The 19,255-nt window shown below is 33.4% G+C and overlaps 1 protein-coding gene across 1 annotated transcript in view; it reads right to left on the bottom strand.

Annotated features, from left to right (window-relative positions):
• Window positions 1-5,935: 5,935 nt before the first annotated feature.
• Window positions 5,936-19,255, bottom strand: part of Nyap2 (neuronal tyrosine-phosphorylated phosphoinositide-3-kinase adaptor 2) — a 235,869-nt gene continuing 222,549 nt past the window's right edge. Inside the window, exon 6 of the mRNA XM_027941643.2 lies at window positions 5,936-6,163. Coding sequence (XP_027797444.1) covers window positions 5,936-6,163 — 228 coding nt within the window. The remainder of the gene's footprint in view (window positions 6,164-19,255) is intronic.

Consider the following 19,255-nt stretch of genomic DNA (forward strand, 5'->3'; position numbering starts at 1 on the left):
TGTCAGAGATAACAAAACTGGGGAAAAAAGAGGTTTAATTGGGATTAGCAAAATGGAAGAGATTAACACTTCAATTTATGGAGGTACTTCCTGTCGTGGGTGAATTGCATGGAAGCTTAGTGGTGTGGTGGGGTGACAGGTTATTTCTTGTTCAACCAAGAGGTAGAATGATGCCATGAACATTTACTTGAGTAGCTAGGGGAGTGAGACTAAACTATGAAAATAAATCAGATTCCTTTTTTTAAATGAATGTGAAAAATAACTAGTGAGGAATTGTGCAAATATATTAATGACACTAGATTGGACGTATGGTAGAAGACCAAAACTGTTGATAAAACAGCCATTAGAGACCATTTCAGGTTACTACATTCTTACAGATGTACTTTTTTTTATAAATTCATCAAGTTTCAGAATCTTGTCTCACACTTCAGATTCTCAATAACATTTTATTCATTGATACCCTAGCAAAATTAAGTACTGAAGTCCTCCTTGTTCAACCTGAGGGGATTCTAGAGCTATAATTAAATAAATTCACAAGTTAAATACCCTTCCAATAAATACTTTGTGGGGCATGCACAGGTCTGGGATGAAGGAATTTTATTCTTTAGTTCCCGGAGCACCTTGAGATACACTTTGAATCAGTTAGCTGCAATTAGGTGCATGGGAAGAAAGATGTCAAGATTTCTCTTATTCAGTGGGGCATCTGGAGACAGAAGCCAAGTAAATGGTGATTAAGGACCATCTGAGCTTTAGACCTCATTGCTCACTAGCACAATCTTCCACAATATTTAAAATCTCATAGACAACTGTCGAAGTAGAAATGTTAATGTGGTTTTTTTTTGAAAGAGTTCATATTGATCTTGTTTCTTGATGAATAAATACAAGGAATGACAGTTAACTAATTTAAACTATTGCTTTTATTATAATTACACGGGAGCACAAATAAATAAGCACAAAAGTATTGTAAAATATTGTCAATGCACTAAAGAAATCAATTTGTTTTCAAACAACATCTGGTTACTTCAGTAGTATCAAAGTACATTTATAATTACATGTTACCTAAAAAAATCAAGTACAAAAATTAAGAGACATTAAAACATCAGTGTTTATATTATTATGTATATATATAAATGGCTAAGTAACACACAAGTAGAGAAATCTGTTATCTAATGCTTATTTGCACATTTTTTCAGGCACATACCTGACATTTCTAATGAGTTATGAAAAATGTGATATGACATTCAGATTCTTAGATATGGTAAACATGTTATATTGGAATGGATGTTAAATGGTTTTCTTTAAAAACCCTGCCTTTAAAAAATGTAGTGCCATTAGCCACTAAAAAACATATTTTTTATACCATTGTTCATAGTTATTTGTTTCAACTGTTTGAAAAGAGCAATAAAGTAAACATACAATTGCTAAATACGTAAACACGTCTTCAGTGCAAGATAACAAGACCTGTGACTTTACTGTGCTTTTTTTTTTTTTTAATAATCACAGTGCACTTTACACAAATTGCTACGCTATAAATGTTAAGGAGTTCCAAACAAAAGAAGTGCATTACTAAACATTTCCATATATATTATTTATATACAGTATGTATTCTCTATGGAGGTGTACATGTGTAAATATAGATGCTTTTAGGGTGGGCAAACCCAGTTGTATTTGGGAACAACTAAATCCTTTGAAGGATTTTCACGTTTGGTTGTGATTAATGCAAAGATTCTTTAAAGGTGTTTTCCCTTAAATTTGAAACTTTACAAGATTTAAAGAGAAATATAATCAATCATTTTTTCCAAACTATATATATATATTTTGCTACAGCGAAATTGACCCAAATATCAAAGGGTTTTAAATCATCCTAACCCCAAGCCGTAATGTTCAAGTCTAACATGGCAAAATGTGTTATCCTTTCATTGATTTACTTAGACAGTAGTATATATTGCACGTGTACATACAGAGGCTTACACATAAACATGTTTTATACTTAGACATTAAATTTAGTATGTTTTAGTATTTTGACTGTACACTTGAGCTGAAGAAAATGAGAATGCTATATAAACACATAAAAGCTGTTAAACATATGAAATTGTGTATCTTCTAAAAACTGGCTTTATTTTGAAAACATTAGTGATTGCATAATTTACCTCCTTGAAGGCAAGGATCACATCTTTTTCCATGTTTAATTCCAAGTGCTTGAGAAACTTTTTAAAAAATGATTAATAAGTTGCTCAATAATGAACAGCTAAAGAAATAATGGGTTAATAGCAAATTGTCCATATTTTTCAATTAACTCTCTATTCTCCCATAGAAGGAAGATGTAGTGAGATCATGTCAACACTACAGGTACAGTTTTTCTTTTATTTCCACTTAAGTTCATGACACAATGCATTGTGATGCTAGTCTACCTATACTCTACTGCAAGTATGAGTTACCCTTCATCTCAGAATCGCATACTATTTAAATCATTTCTTGATTTCTCATATAAGCATAGTCATTTTACAAACTCTACTGACTTGCTGTACCATGTAGGTGATATGAACTTGTAATTTGTACACACATTGTTCTGGTGTCTCAGTTAGTTAGAACAATAACCTAGTAAGGTCATTTAGGTTTGATTGATTTGATTACTAAACAACTCAGTCAAAAAAATCAAACCAAATTCTTTATGTCAAGAAGACCCACACCTATGTCAAAATCGAGTAAGAAAAAACAATTTCTGTTTCTAGAAGCAATCAAAAAAATCGTTCACTATTTTGAAACAGAGTCACTATTTTCAAAAGTGAAGTTGTGTCTAATTGTATTCAATCACTGTGCATTTGAAAGCATGTATATACATATATAACAAAGAGGGATTTTAGTCTCTTGGTGTTGTGTTCTACTCTGTCAATTATTTAATATGGGTGAACATGAACCTTTATTAATGCAAGTCCATCACTTTTCACTCAAAATTTGCTTCATTAGCACAACTGAGGGGAAAATGTTGGCAGTGTCTTCGTGAGGGACCACTGTAATACCACAGGTGACTTAGGCTTCTCTGACTGGGAAAAAACGCAGTATTTCATTTTTCCCTTCCATCATTTTTAAAGAAATTTGTTTCTTCTCTGCTAAGAAGTATTTCACAAATAAAAGCATCTTGCTGACAGCCAATAAAATTCTATTTCTATAGAATTTGCTGTTTAAAAAGATCGTTTTTCATAGATCTGAGCTCTTTCAACCTGATAACTGGGCCATGATATGATTTGTTCTTTGGCACTGCTGAAAGTATGAGCTTTATCATGGCATAGTGTACTGCCTGCAGGTTATCTTCTGACCAGATTCACACACGGAGGTGTCCTGATTTAGTACTGCCAGAGAGTCAGCTTACCTTTCTCTCTATGCTAATGGCCCCCATTTCTTCATATAGAGAAATACCATGCACTGAGGAAATTGATTAGAGAATGGCTCTTGCCACCATGGGCAACTCTATATTGTATAGGCACAGAGTAACAGTTCTGGATTTAAATCTAAGTGAGGTCACTTTTCCAGATATTTCAGTTACTTCCCATGTAGGGAAACATCTAGAGAAATAAATGGAAGTGTTTCTCTAAGGTCAAACTTTCAAACCTCCTCAGAAAAGAACTTTTGAAAGAGAAGTGCATGAAATCTTGCCATAGCATATGTTGGATGGAACAAATGGGAAGGGCTGAGTTCAACATGAATCAATCTTGACAAGTATATGCTTCTTGAAAAGGGCCTGGCATTTAAAAATATTTTCTGCCTAATTCAGAGAGATATGAGCAAAATCAGCATCTGAGAAATACACCTGTATCTCCTAATAGGAAGGTGTTACCTAAATATAAATTTTGAAGGAAGAATAATCTTTAACTTACTAAGCCTAAATATATAGATCATAAAGAAACTAAAAATTGATGTCTTATATTTGACTGATTGGGTTGTATATGCGTAGTCATGATCATTTAAATGAAGATAACATAAACACATTGTATCCAATTATTATTTTATCTTACACATTTTCATTATTCATAAATTTGTGATCCATTGATTATTGGGTTTGAAATACAATCTATACCTGATGAAACATGGAAGCAGGATTCATTTAAGCTACTTATGACCTTTCTGAGATATCCTGTATTTGTGATTCTGCTTTTTTCAACACCTCACTTATACAAGCAAAACCTAAATCTTCAGTAAGAATTTTATGTATACAATTCTTTTGCACGCATGTGCGCGCACACACACACACACACACAAATACACACTTGCTCCCACTTACCTTTTCCTTTATTCTTTCAGAATTCTAATTGGACATCAAAATATACATTAATTATAAAACTCTAAAAAATTATGTTATAGCATTTCAAAGGCTCTTGAAAGAAACTATTACCAATAAAGCATTACTAAGTTTCTGTCAATATAGATTACAAAAATTCCCCAACTCCTGTTATATTTGGTTTTATTGAGCAGCATGGTACTATTGCTGTCAATACCCTTACATGGAAAACTACTGTGACAATAACTTCAAACACACACTTTTTCTCTCAGAAATATAATACTAAATTGATTGTTAACGAAGAACCACATACTGTCAATTTTAGGAAGCATAAATAGTAATTTAAATATACAAAATATATGTGATAATTTCCTTTTTTATTTATCCGTGGCAACATTTATATTCAACTAACAAATTACCTTTAAAAGATATATATGATTTTTTTAAAAAAAACTTAAATTTCATCACCACATAAAATTGAATCCACCTTATCCTCTATCCCCTGCATTTCCTGTTTCTTCCTTGAAGCAAAATAAAGAAGTGATCATCACTCTTTGGTCATGGAGTCATAATTGGTCAGAATGGGTGCGATGGTCATGTACGGATTATGACCCCAAAATTGGATAATTAGTTAAAAAAAAAGCAAGAAATACTTTTTCATTAATGGGATTAAAATTTGAGAAAGATTGGCATTTAGTGTACGTAGATATGTAAACTAGTCTAGTTGAATGTTTGTTTCTTTTTCTAAAGGAAACAATCATGCACATGAAAGGTTACTGATGGCGTGACCACAATGTCAGTGGCCTCATGTGTTCCACAGCAGTCACCCTCACCAGCATCTGACTCCTTATTCCTTCCATTGTCACAGTGAACCCTGGTCTCCTCCAATCAGATCCATGATGCAAGGACACATGTCCCTAAAGTCATTTGTGAAGGAAATGTTTCCTGCTGGGATGTCCAAATATATCCTAAGAACTTTCTCTGGAGTCTAACCATTTTTTTTTTTTTTACTGTAAAGAAGAGGATATTGAAGAGAAATTCTCATGAAAGAAAAATATTGGTGTCAATGTAATGTGAATGTCTAAATTAACATCACATTTGCATTCATTTCCTGTCAAACCTTGAGAAACTTAAAAAGCAGCAGATGCTCTTCACAAATATGATATTCAATTTTTACATTACTAGCACCAGATCCTATATTATGTGGCTGGATATGATGTGTAGCTGTGAGTTACTGTACACAAGCCAAATGTGGGCAGGAGAGAAAAAAAAAAAAGCATTTTAAATGCAAAAATTAATAGTAAAAGGCATCAAGGGGTTACATATAAAAGAGATAACAAACCAGTTAATACCGAAATTATATCATATAGTAAACTTGATATTTCTGTATTTATATATATATGTATAGTGTGTATTATTTCAGGTGTCACCCATAAATTAGTAAAATATTTACAATTTAATATCTTCTGGATTCAAAATAATCCGGGATAAATAATGTGCCTTAATTGCAAAGACATATACATTTTATCTTGTATGTGCCACAAGTAAGCACAGCTTCCTGTGGCATTCCACTCCAACAGAGAAGATATGTTTCACGTGACCGAGTTGACCTCCCTCTGGGTAGTAAGTAACCAGGAGCTGCCGCCATCCTCCCCACGCTCAGATGGCAGTGTCCCAGAATACCGTTTGCTGTTTAGAATATGGTGGAGGGCTGCACTTCTTTGCACCTGTGCTCTTCTTCCAGCTGGGTAGGATAGGCATGCTATCCTGTTTGCAAAGGCCCTTTTCCGTTTTCTGTCTAGCCTTTATTTCCTTGCACAAGCAACGCTTTTTCTCAATCATCTCAAGCATTGTATGGTCTCCATGAAACCACTGCATGCAAGCCACCTAGCAGAAAAGAAAGAGTGAATACTGAAGAAAACATGGAATGGAAGCATATTTTGCACTGTTAGTTGTCATTTAGAAAAATGTCAACTGTTTCTACACCTCCTTTAAAAACTCTCAGAATGAATGGAAAATACATTAATTCTTACAAAGCAAAATGAAGCCATGGAAACCATTAAAAATCTTTGTTTTGAAATTGGTAAAATCATGATATTATTTAATAATTATTCAGGCATACATATTTTTCCAATATGGAAATAAAACTTTTAAAAAATGTTTATCTTTTTAAACAATTTGCTAGATCTTTGCCTTTTACTTTCACATTAGCTCCATTGTGTTATTGGTTGTAATAAATCTAAATTCAATTGTTGGAATTATTTTTCATTGAGATTTAACATAAATGTGATATGTTGCAAAGATGTTAATGAACATTTTCATTCTTAAAATGAATTTTAAAACCTTAGAATTGTTTATAAATAGCATGTAGTACAATAAATATTTTAAATATTTCTTCCTCCTGAAATGACTTTCAGTGTGCACCTTACGTTTGGAATATAAATGCTTCAATAATTCGTCTGTAAAGAAGTTTTTGATACTTCAGAGAATGTTGCGTTAGAATCATTGATCTCTACATGAACATAGATCCTGATTAGTTCCAGAAACAGGAAAAGATTCATCAGGTCAATTGGGTTAGTGGGAGAAATTTCAGGGTGGATTATGCTTTGGTATGTACACATGTATTACTAGACAGGTAAACACTAATCCCAGGTATGAGTGGTATAATGTGTGTTAGTAACTTTCATTGGAATAGATTCTGTCCCAAGCAAAAGGCAGTGAGACTGGCCCATGAGCCCAGCTAGGATGGAGAGCTTGAATTTAATTGTTTAAGCAAATCTACTTCTTATGATTTGCAGAGTAAAAGTAGTTCACTTGAAGTTACTGAACTTGATGTTACAGAAAAGCAAATACCTAATATTTAACCTATATCAGATCTCATTCTAAGTACTTTGCATGGGTTATTTCATTTATTCCTCACAAGAAAGATACTCTGAAATAAATATTGATGATAAAATGACACTTATATTTTGGAATTTTACCAAAAGTAATAGAGCCAATGATTGGAAGTCAGGATTTGAACAAAAGAGTTCATTTCTAGCACCTGTTCCTTTAACTACACCACGCGGCCTTTCAATGTGTACAGGTAATGGACAGGACTGGGAAGATAAACTGGTACAATGTCTTTAATGCATGAATGAGGAAGCTAAGACTTCAAGAAGTTGCCTATCTTGTCCAAAGTCAGGCAGGGGTTATTTGGTTTGAACAAAACTCATAGAATTATCACCAATCCTAAACCTTTAGGGAGAGGGTAGGACCTAAAGCCAGAAAATAGAGATTCAAATTCTGGACGTGCCAAACTTCTATTATTCACTCAGCTTCTGGATTCTTTAACTGAACAACTTAGTTGGCAATACCTCGCTTTCAGAAGCTGGTTTGAGGTTTAAAGTGATAATGAAGTCCATCTCACTTAAAAATAGTTCAGAATTTGCCTACATTTTCTTATTCTATTACTGGCAAAAGCCTGGTAGCTTGACATGTCTGTCTGCCCTCTCTGCAAAGAACTCTATGTGGTGTTATCTCCTCCACACTTCATTGAAAGCTAGGATTTATCTATGCACCACAATTACAAAGCTGAGTGTCAGAAGTTTAAGGAACTAGGTCAATGTCACAGTTATTAAGTTACACCCAGCTGTCTGACTCCAAGGTTGATATTCTTTCTAGTACAGCATGCTCCATCTCTTGAAAATTATTTAAAAATTATGATAGTTCTTATGGTCTATATTGCCATTTCCAGGTGGTATAATACAAATGTATTTATAGTTTTATTGTGAATAAAGTGCTGATCTGAGTCAAGGAACCAAAAGATGATATTCTTAAATAAATATGTTATAATGTGCTTAACTTGATACAAAATGCCTTAGAAGGATGGGCCATGTATATGCCTTTAAATGTCCTCTGGTCCCTAGCTTAAGACCTTGGCCATGGACATTCATATTTACATAAAATGATACGTGTTTGTTGAGTTAATATAATGAACTGTTTTGTGTTCCAATAGGAGATTGACAAAGCAGCTCAAAGATTATTTGAAAGACCTGTGATGTTTTCTAATATCATGACCCATGGAATAAAAATACAGTAACTCTCTTTAGGTCGAAATATAAGAAAAATTTATTGAATGACTATAAACTGTCATAATGGAATTTATAACAAAGAATTCCCAAAGGCAAGACCTTAATCTCGTCCATTTTAGAAGTTCAACATGCATAACAAAGTTCTAACCCCTCATAAAATTATTAATTGGAAAAAAAAAAACTACCATCATTGAACAATTTTTTTGCCTATCAAAAAAATTCTCCCAATAATCTTATTCTTAATAAAGTCTTGTGTTTTTCACATTTCAACATAATTGGAAAATCTCCAAATTTCTTTCAGGCAAATATTCCTTACAGCGTCCCCCCCCCATTTGTATTTTATTTATTTTTTCACACAAACATTACATTATGTATTACTTAATTTTCTTTAATATTTTTGTGGTGTGAGTCAGGATGGGTGACTACAAACTAATTTTCCAAGGCTGCTTTGACAACTGTGTCAACAATATATTTCACAGTTATTAGAATAAATTTAATTGTATTATGTATAATAAATTCATGTTTTGTCAATTAGAAATTTGTTATATAGATGTTTAAATTTATGTAGAGAAATAAAACATTTTAATATCTAAGGACTAGAAGTGTCAGAATAAAAAAAACATAAAAATGTGATTTTTCATATTTTTTACACTTTTCTTTAAAATACTCAAATGTCCACTCAAGTGGTAGAATGGTCTAAAACATTAATGAAAAAAATTATTTTCCTTCAGACTTACTCCATATTGTTTAACCCTCCTCTTTTGGTGACCACATAAAACATTAATGAGAAAGCATTGCCCAAAACTGAAATTTCATGAGAAAGTACTGCCCAATACTTGAAAGAGGGTTAGGTGGTAGGAACAAAATTCAAACAGATTACTAGAAGATTACCAATGCAAAATATAAATATTCTTTTAAATTCTCCGTATTAAATTCTAATGTTACTGCTATGGCCATTAACAGGATCAAATCCCCCTAAAATGTGTCTAAGTATATTTTGCTGTGACTGTAAGATGTTACACTGTCATTCATTATTTTGGACATAAAATATCTTTAACAATTATATAAAATGTGTTACAAATGCTACCCATACAAGATTTCATCACTCTTCTGTGTTTTTTTATTTTATCACAAAATTCTTTATATCTTATTGAAATACAGCTGTAAATTCCTATCCCATCTCTTTCTACAGTTGAAAGAAATTTAATAACAGACCATTACAACTAATTTGAAACTAAAGCCATTAAAAAACTCTTTTAGTTAGTTATCTAAGTGGTTATGTTTTTATCTTTAATCCAAATGCATTTGTTTTATATACCTTGAAATATGAAAACTGTACACAGGGGAGGGTAAATACACACTGGGAAATTATTATAAGACGACTGTTCAATTATGAATACATATCTCCTAGATGAGAGTTTTATATTAGTGTAATTCAGCAGAGATAATATTCTTAAATAAGTTAATGAAAATAAAATCTAGTGAAGTTCCCTGCCAAGGAGGCAAAACCAAAATCTCCACCAGCTGCATGATCTACACAACACTTTCATTCTAAAGAGTACAGAACAGAAAAGGGGAGAGGAGTAACCCTACAGTGGGAAACCCTGGTCCTGTGGCCGACACGCATCGCCTTCCAGAAGTTCACATGCTGCAATTCTCACTTCTGTGGTGATGGTACTAAGAGCTGAGACCATCGGAAGTCCCAAGGAAGCTCTTTTCTACCTTCCGTGTTTGAGTACAACAAGTTAAAGCCTGCATCCTGCCAGAGGGCCCTCAAATACAGCCATGGTAGCACTCTGATTTTGAACTTCTCAGAACTGTGATTAATAACTTTTTATTATTTATAAACTACCCAGTTTGTAGCATTTTGTTACAGTAGCCCAGACAGGCAAAGCAATTGTTCACCATCAACAGATGAACAATGATAAGTCATATTGATATTATGTATGTTAGTTACAATGATAGTCCTTTACTTTTCCTATCTTCCCCCCCACCAACCCCTAACTACACTCTAATTAATAGAAAAAGTACTAGACAAACTCAAAATAGGGGACATTCTACAAAAATACCAGACCAATACAGCTTGATGCTGTCAAAGTCATCCAAAGAAGTAAAGTCTGAGAAACTATCAAAACCTAGGGGTTATAAAGAGAAAACCCATGACTAAAAGCAATATATCTGCTGTACTAGAAAGTACTGAGGAACAGTAAAAACTACATTAGATAAAAAATAGGGAAATTAGAGTGATGTGTACTGTACCTGATTCTAATGTTTGAATATTAATTCATTAGTTACAACAGAATGAACCATAGAAAGGTAAGGCCTTAGCCACAGGGAAAACAGAGAGCATGGATCATAATGGAATTTTTAGCACTCTTTGTAGCTTTTCCATAAATCAAAATTTTAAAATATATACATATTAAAAATAAAGTGAAAAGACTATATTCTCTCAAAATATTCATTTTAATAGTGTCTTTTATTTTTTAAACAGAAGCAAACTGTATAAGGGGGAAAGTTAAATAACTTGATTGAGATCCTGCTAGTTGGGTTACATTGAAAAGCCATATATATATAGTATAAGACTATGGAATGTAGTTCATATGGACATAATATTTGTATTTGTGTATACTTCACATGCACATTTTGTGTGTGTATATATATATATATATATATATATATATATATATATATATAGTACATCATGTATACATATATTATGCATATTCGTACATATATCACACTTTATACATGGTATGGGGGGCAGTGAACTAAAGCCATATGAAGTGGGAATATTTCATATATTGTAGCAACTTCATGGGTGTTCCTGAAATACTGGTGTGAATGAGGAGGAGTCTTTAGTTCATGTCAATAATTACTTCATCTAAGAATGAAAATTAAGGGCTTCCTGAGATTAAGAATATATTTTCTTCAAAGAAATGAATAGAGGGCTGGGGGTGTGGCTCAAGCGGTAGCGCGCTCCCCTGGCATGCGTGCGGCCCGGGTTCGATCCTCAGCACCACATACAAAGATGTTGTGTATGCCGAGAACTAAAAATAAATAAATAAATATTAAAAAATTCTCTCTCTCTCTCTCTCTCTCTCTCTCCCCCCCCCTCTCTTAAAAAAAAAAAAGAAATGAATAGAAATGCAATACAATAAGAAATCTCTATTATATATGGAAAATACTCAATTTTCCAAAATATCTAAATCATAGACAGCAAAATATTCCTCTAAAATAAGCACTAAGAGAACTTCAACATTAAAAATGACATGAGCACAAAACTGATATGAATATGAATATCTCAAATTATTATTTTTGTGCCTTCCTTAGTATTTGAAATATAATGATTTATCAAGGACTTAGGAGACTAAATTCAATGTTAAGCAGTGCCTATTGACTTTGGAATTAAGTTCAGAGATAAGTGTTGAGACTGTGAATATTTCTCAAAAATAGATTAAATAATCTATACTCATTTCCAGTTGATCTGGGTGGGGGATGATCTATCAATCCCACACTGGGCTGTGTGTGTCAACTTCTTCTTCCTGGTTGCCCACTTCATGAGAAATTATCATGTCCAGCACTGGAAGTAAAAGCTGTTCCCAGGACAAAAATGAAGTTAGAGCTACCTGAAATCTCTACCTTTTCTCTTCACTGCACAAAAATTGTCTCCAGAAGACCAGGCATGGCACTGGTGAAGCAATGAGACAGTGGAGAAGTGTGTGTGTGACCCAAAGCAACCTCAGGAATCATGGGAGGAGCGAGAAGGTTGCACTTGTGCCCTCCCTGACCAAGGAGTCAGGAGGCCAGCCAGGGATACTGTTGCTCTCATTAAGAATGTTCTTCCTCTTCCCTTTAGTGGACAAAGAGGTTGAATCTTCACTAATATAGCATACAGAAAAATAAACAAGTAAGTCACATGGCTATTTTCCACTTATCTTCAAGACAGTGAGTAGGGGCTGGCAAACTGAAACCCAGAGGCCAGACACAGCTCACTGTCTGTTTTTGGACAGACCTTGAGCAATATATTTTTTTCCTACATTTTTTAAACAGCTAAAAAAGAAATCAAAGGAATAATGTTTGGTGACACATGGAAATTACATGAAATGCAAATGGCAGTGTATATAAATAAATTTTTTGGCACAGAAGCATGCTTATTTGTTGGCATATTGCCTATGAAGTAGAGTTAAGTTGAGACAGAGATCATATGGCTCCCAAAGCTTAAAATATTTACAATCTGGCCCTTTTCAGGGAAAAAAAAAGATAACCCCTGAATGATCATACATGAAATAAAAAATGCAGTTAATTAATAAATAAATAACCACTTTATTATGATTAATACAGCATCTAAAAAGATCAAGAAAATAGTATCCTAGACCTATTAAAGTGGGAAAAGTCATTTTGAATGGATAAATTAAACACAAAAAATGTCATATTTCCACTTATCTTCACTCTAGTAAAAATGGTTATTGGATCAAACTACTATTGCTTTATCATCATGGTTTTCCCTAAACATGCTTTCAACTACATAAATGGTCAGTTGACCTTAAAATAAGTACTTACTAGAACAGTTTGATAGATGATGGGCAAAAATACATTGATATTGGTACTATTAAAAGGAGTATAAAAAATGAAGAGCGTTGATTTACATGTATACAATATTTTTCATATCGAGTTTGGCTCATTAAACTTAAGTTTCAGATTTGTTGTAGCGATTCATATATAAAAATTACTTGAGTATGCTAAATGTGCATGTTATAATTCCATCTCTATAAGGAAAAAAGTAATTTTGGAATTAAAGTAACAAAGTAGATTACCTGGCTTACATTTGCTCAGTACGAGGTGTCATTCCAGGTCCCTCCCCCTCTTTAATTACGTTGCCATAGTTACTTTTGTCATGTCAGTCTTGTGAGTCAACCTAAAACTCACAATTTATTTTGAGAAATCCCCCGCAATTTTAGTGAATTACATTTCTGATATTTTTCCAACATTTCAAAGTGTAGACTACAGTGTTAGCCCTCAGTAAACCTTTTGAAGTTGACATAGAGCAAGCAGGTTATAATCCCCTGTATTTGTCAACATGATCACTAATAAAATTGCTTCACTACTTAGTGTCAAATCACAAACTTTTCACACAGAAAAATAAGTTTTTCATTGAATGATTATGTATTGTCCTATGTATGTTGTATACAATAATTTCTATTTTGGAAATTTGTATAGGTGGTCCAACATAACAGTATTTTTATGCTTAATGTTAAAAAGTTACAGTCATATAACTCATGTTACTTCATTATTATAAATACCATTTATTTAACTTTGAAAAGTTTAGATTCAACACTAGGAGAATGAGTCAGGAGTAAATGTTTTCCACCCCTCCTAATCTGAAATACAGGCCAGAATGAAGATATTAGAACAGATAATATAAGTGTGCAAGACCAAAGCAAGTAGAAAGAATTTTCAATACTATTGGACTGAATTTGATCTGGGTCTTCAGTATCACTTGGATGATGTAGTGTAACCATATACCTTGTTTCTTGCTTGAGAAATTATGAGAATTAAAGATTATAGGTAAAATGCTTTTTGGCTTCTAGGGCTGAGGTTATGGCTCAGCGGTAGAGCACTCGCCGAGCACGTGCGAGGCCCTGGGTTTGATCCTCAGCACCACATAAAAAATAAATAAATAAGATAAAGGTATTGTGTCCAAGTACAACTAAAAAATAAATATTTCAAAAAAATGTTTCTAGCTTCTATACTTTGATTATATTATTAAAAGTAACATGCGCCTTTTGTATAGCTTTAAGATATTCTGTGGTGTTTTGCCTATATATTTTTTCATCTTTAACTCTGGTCTTTGGGGTATTTTTAAAATTATTCTCTTGTAATTCTTCCTTGTTTATCATAAGGTTGACTCAGAATGTATGTTTTATGAAAGAATTTTTAGGCAAGTCTATACCCGAGGCATGTACTGAAGTTTCAGTGTTTATTTCCCATGTCTAAATTTAGTTGTGATATACATACATCGACAGAATGAGAACCGTGTCTTGAGTTGCTTTTCAATGCAAAATTGCAGACCTACATTATCTCCTTCCTTTCTCTTTGTAGATCTGAACATTCCCTTTGACACACAACAGTCTGATCAACTACGAGGCACATGATGCAAAACATCACATGCTGTATATTAAGTCACATATGCTCTTTGATTTTATGTATCTGTACTTGCTTGCATAATCAATTATGTAAAACACACTATCAAAAAAACTAAAAAGCATAAATTAATGTCTTAAAAATTGGCATGGCTATAAAGAAAAATAGAGTTTCAAATTAACATCTGTTGCTCATTTCTTGTGCCTGTAAAAGGAAGAAATCGCCTAACCCTTCAATCTTATAGTGATATTTTTTAAGCAAGCATCAAATCACAAGTCACTTTCAGGAATAGAGGATGGCTTCAACTACCCTGCTAAACAGTGACAATGAAGACTCATGCAAAGCTAATACACTATGCATTATTTCTTTAATAAAATCCATCTACTTGTGCATCTCTGTGTGTGTGTTTGATTTTCTATTTTCTTAGGAGACAGTACCAAATGGATAAGATGACATATTTTTATCATTTATCAATTGTGAGACCAGGGTATAGTTACATAACATTTCCAAGACCTTTTTCTTTATTCATAAAATGAAAATAACAAAAACTCAGTTTTGCTGAGGATTTAATGAATAATTTGGCATCTCTTTAAAAGTGGACACTCTTAAGAACATAAGCTCTTCTACCCCCAGTGGACTACGTGCTCTGTGAACACTCTCAACCTCTAGCAGAGCAGAGATATGCAATCAATGTTCATAAGATGAATGAGTGAAGAAACAAATGGATGTAATGTTTTCTGAGTATTTTCAGGGAAGGCAATTTTAAATTCCTTGATTTAATGAATGATCTCATTCCAGTTCGGCTCACTTGAATCCAACAATAGCCCAAATTGTACATGGTTTAAAAAATTATTTCCTGGAATTTATGAACCACAGGAGGCACCTAACCTGAAACTGAGCCTGTAACACCACATGAGTCATACCTGGGTGATCTACCGCCAAGAGCACCACTTTCACACTCTGGGCATCTATCCTGGGCCCTGTGGCTTATATTAAGTGACAAATCAATGTTCCACAAGTCTTTTATGACTTTGATCTGGGTAAAGTCGGGCTTAGTTTAATTAGGCTTTCCAGCTGATCCTGATAGGAGATAGTCTGAGAAATACAGAACTGTCAAGATAGAGTAGAAGCATTTTCTCAAGGTCTGGCTCTTCCCGCTCTCTGACCATCCTCACTGGATGCAGCATACAAGTAAAGAATTAATTGAGGTTTGTGGAGGAGGAATCAGATTTTGATGTTAGCAAATTATTCCAAGTATAGTCCATCTATCTCTCATACACGTGCAATGTACTCATATATTTGTATGTATATTATTTATATATATGCAAATATCACATATCAATGATTAAGTCATTGAAACTTGCTACATGTCCTTATCATGTTATTTCAAAACATAAAATTATAAAAGTACTACTGAAGAATACTTTTTTATGTATCAATAATTTCACTCAAGCAACAGTGGTGAAAAAAAGGAATAAACTCACATCTTGAAATCCTTGATTGATGTAAAAGGAATGAACTCAAAACTTTCTTCAATGATTTTATAAAAGTTCTAAACCAAGTTGGCAAAATATATGTTGGAGTGGAGAATTATCAAAATCTAATAATAATAGCATCAGCAATATAATAATACCAGGCAATCATGATTTATTGCACATAATGAAGTTCTAGGAACTCTATGCGTACAGAGTGTATCAATTTCCTTAAATGTAATAATGTCATGTATTTTTTTTTCTATTTTTATATAATAAAATAAGATTTGGAAAGTTAAGTTAAAGATGGAGTATCATAGGTCTAATAAAAGGCCAGAATTGGAATTGGAATTGCAAAATTTAGTCTGCGCCCCAGTCATTGCACTAAATTCTCTCATAGCTAACCTTGGAGTTGCCTACAGTGGCAAGCACATGCGTGTATGCACGCGAGTGCGCGCGCGCACACACACACAGGCACTCACACACATATTCACTGTGTTTTTTTCACTTGATGTAAACACTGACACAGGAAAGTGTCCCACATGAAGTAAGAGTGGTGCAGTTTGCCTCTGAAAGATGCCAAGGTTGGTAAACGATGAAAACTCTGGAGGAGAGAACACACTTTGACTTTATTTTGTTTGTTTCCTCTACCACTTTCTTTTTCACTATTATCAAGGACAAGAGCTCCATAACTGCAGCCTTTCCTCAGAATGAGTGCAGGATCACTGGGCTCCGTGCCTGCTTCGTTTCATCTCATCCTTGCAATGAAAATGTGGCCACTATTTTCTATAGGATAAAATCAAATTTTATCCCATTTAACAGTCTCTGAAGATGGATTCCACCTTGGAAATGAAAAGGGAGGTCAACAGAGCAGAGCTGGCCACCTCATTTCCCAGTCAGAACTTCTATCCTCAAGGCAACTTCCTTACCTGTCACCCACAAGAACACTCATAGGGCACCAGCATGGTTTCAGTGATGGACTTTAATATTCTGAGATTCAATTGCAAAGATGATTCCTCATTACTCTTCACTTTATCTCCTTCCTGGCTTCCTTCTTGGAGTTGTTAGCCAAATATTCAATGGGTAAAGTATCTCAATAGAGATCATATCCAAAAGTGAATGATAATAATTACAATAAGAGCAATGCATTATTTCATTCTTGCTGTCTATTAATACCTCCCACTTATCTCATCTCCAAATATATATCAGTTACTCACTGGTAGAACCTCCTTATAAACGTTTTGAGAATGTATTTGCTGCTCTGGGGCACTGCACTAGAAGTCCCTTTGCAGGTATTTTTCTTATTTCACCAGTCATAATGCAGATCATTCAACAAGTCCCCTTTTTCCTCTGTTTCATGGTAGCAAACAAATAGAGTAATCCTTTCACATATGTTTATGCTTTTCCAAATACATTCACGATTTTAGTGAGAAGTGAGTGGTCCAAAAGTGTTAGTTGATGTACTGAGTTGGGGGAAAAGATCAGGGATAGGTTTTATGCCACCTTAAAGGAAAATGTTAATTGCATAAAATCATTGTTCACAAACTCTTTGCTAGAGCAGAAATATAAAAGCTGGGAGAGTAGGGATAAGGGGAGGTTGATCAATGGGGACTAAGTTATAGTCATACCAAAGTAAGAAGTTTCTAGAGAGAACAGGCACATATGGTACATCCCAAAAACCTAGAGAAAAGAATATTGAATATTTTTGCCATTTGTCAGGTGATTGACAAGACAGATAGGTTCAGTCTGATTTAAATATTATGCATTGTATATATCAAAACATCATTATTGTGTACAATTTTTAGATGTTTAGGTATCAGCTAGAAAATTAAATTTTAAAAATAATTTTAGAAAATAATAAAATTTTCAAGTCTTGAAAATACATCATATTTTCATATCACAAGATGACAATTAAAAGCAAAGCCAGTTGTCAGAATCAAATGTTAACTTTGTGTCTCTTGGAAACAGATATGATATGCAAATTGGTAAGCACATATGATTCTAAATGATATAATATATATTTTCTAGTGGAAGATTATGATCATAAAAGTGTGTTCACCTAAGTTCACCTAATAAGGCAACATCCATGCAGGTTTGATTGACGCTGTACTTGCCTCTTTATACATGTTCATAGAGCAAAGATGCAGGTAAAATGAGTGGATTATCCTGTGTAAAGGTACAGAAAAACATGCAATAACTTTGAGAAACAATGAAAATATTTCATGATAAAGAGTTGATTTGTGATTTAATTATCAAGTTTCTGAAACTGGCTTAAAGTTTTGCTGAATTAAAATTTCTATAAAGTTGTGAAGGATATTGGATATGAGCATGAGTGATATATGATAAAAGACATTCATTTATTACAATGCAAAATGAGGCTTCTCAGAGCAAAGTTGCTTCATGTTCAAATATAAAAAATATTATGTCTGTGTCCACAGGCAGGACCAGGGCATAGCCTTAGAAAAACAACGTATGATTCATTATTTGGCTTTTTACTGTTTATAATTATAAAGTCCTTGCCCTTGGAAAGTAAAGTGGTTATATACAAAATGCAATACATTTTTTTCCACCAATACATGACATTCTGAAGCAATTAAACCCAATAATTACTACAGATACAATTTCATCTATTAATTGAATAAGCTAATTGTTTGTAATAAAGAATAAAAAAAACCCTTTGAGCAGGTTTCAGAATTAATTTATAAGTTTTCAAATGAGCAAGAAATTTATGTAAGTAGAAAACCTTAAAGAGACATTCCCTGAAGGAACAAGCAGTAATACAAGATAAAATTCAATTACAACAAAAGTATTGATGTTCTCCACTAAATATATTTTCTTAATTGCTGACACTAGCATTAATTTAATTTCAAGTTTAATTTCATTATAAAATTCTGGTTTTTAATAATGTATATGGACTTGACCACAAATAAATGAGGGAGACTAGTCTTGGTCAACATTTGCTTTATCTAGCAAGGAGAAGGCTCAGAGGCAAGCAGTCTGGTAACCCCAAGAAAGAGAATTTGATAATAACTGCTGAAACACTAAAAAACATTTTTAGTTCTTTTAACTTTGAATTGAGCTTGGGTTAACAGATGTAAAATATTGTTTTTTCCACAAGAGCGGATTGCCCAATATGAGCACAACTATGATACAGAAGGAGAAACACACTAGCAATCACAATAATTCAGACTGGGGCCAGATTTGCTGTTCTACTTGCTTGGGAAAAGTGACTGACTGCACATGCTCTGGGCTTCTGGTCAGAGAAGACAAGAGAATTCAAACCATAGAATGCC

Source organism: Marmota flaviventris, chromosome 11 (assembly GCF_047511675.1).
Source record: "Marmota flaviventris isolate mMarFla1 chromosome 11, mMarFla1.hap1, whole genome shotgun sequence".
NCBI lineage: Eukaryota > Metazoa > Chordata > Mammalia > Rodentia > Sciuridae > Marmota > Marmota flaviventris.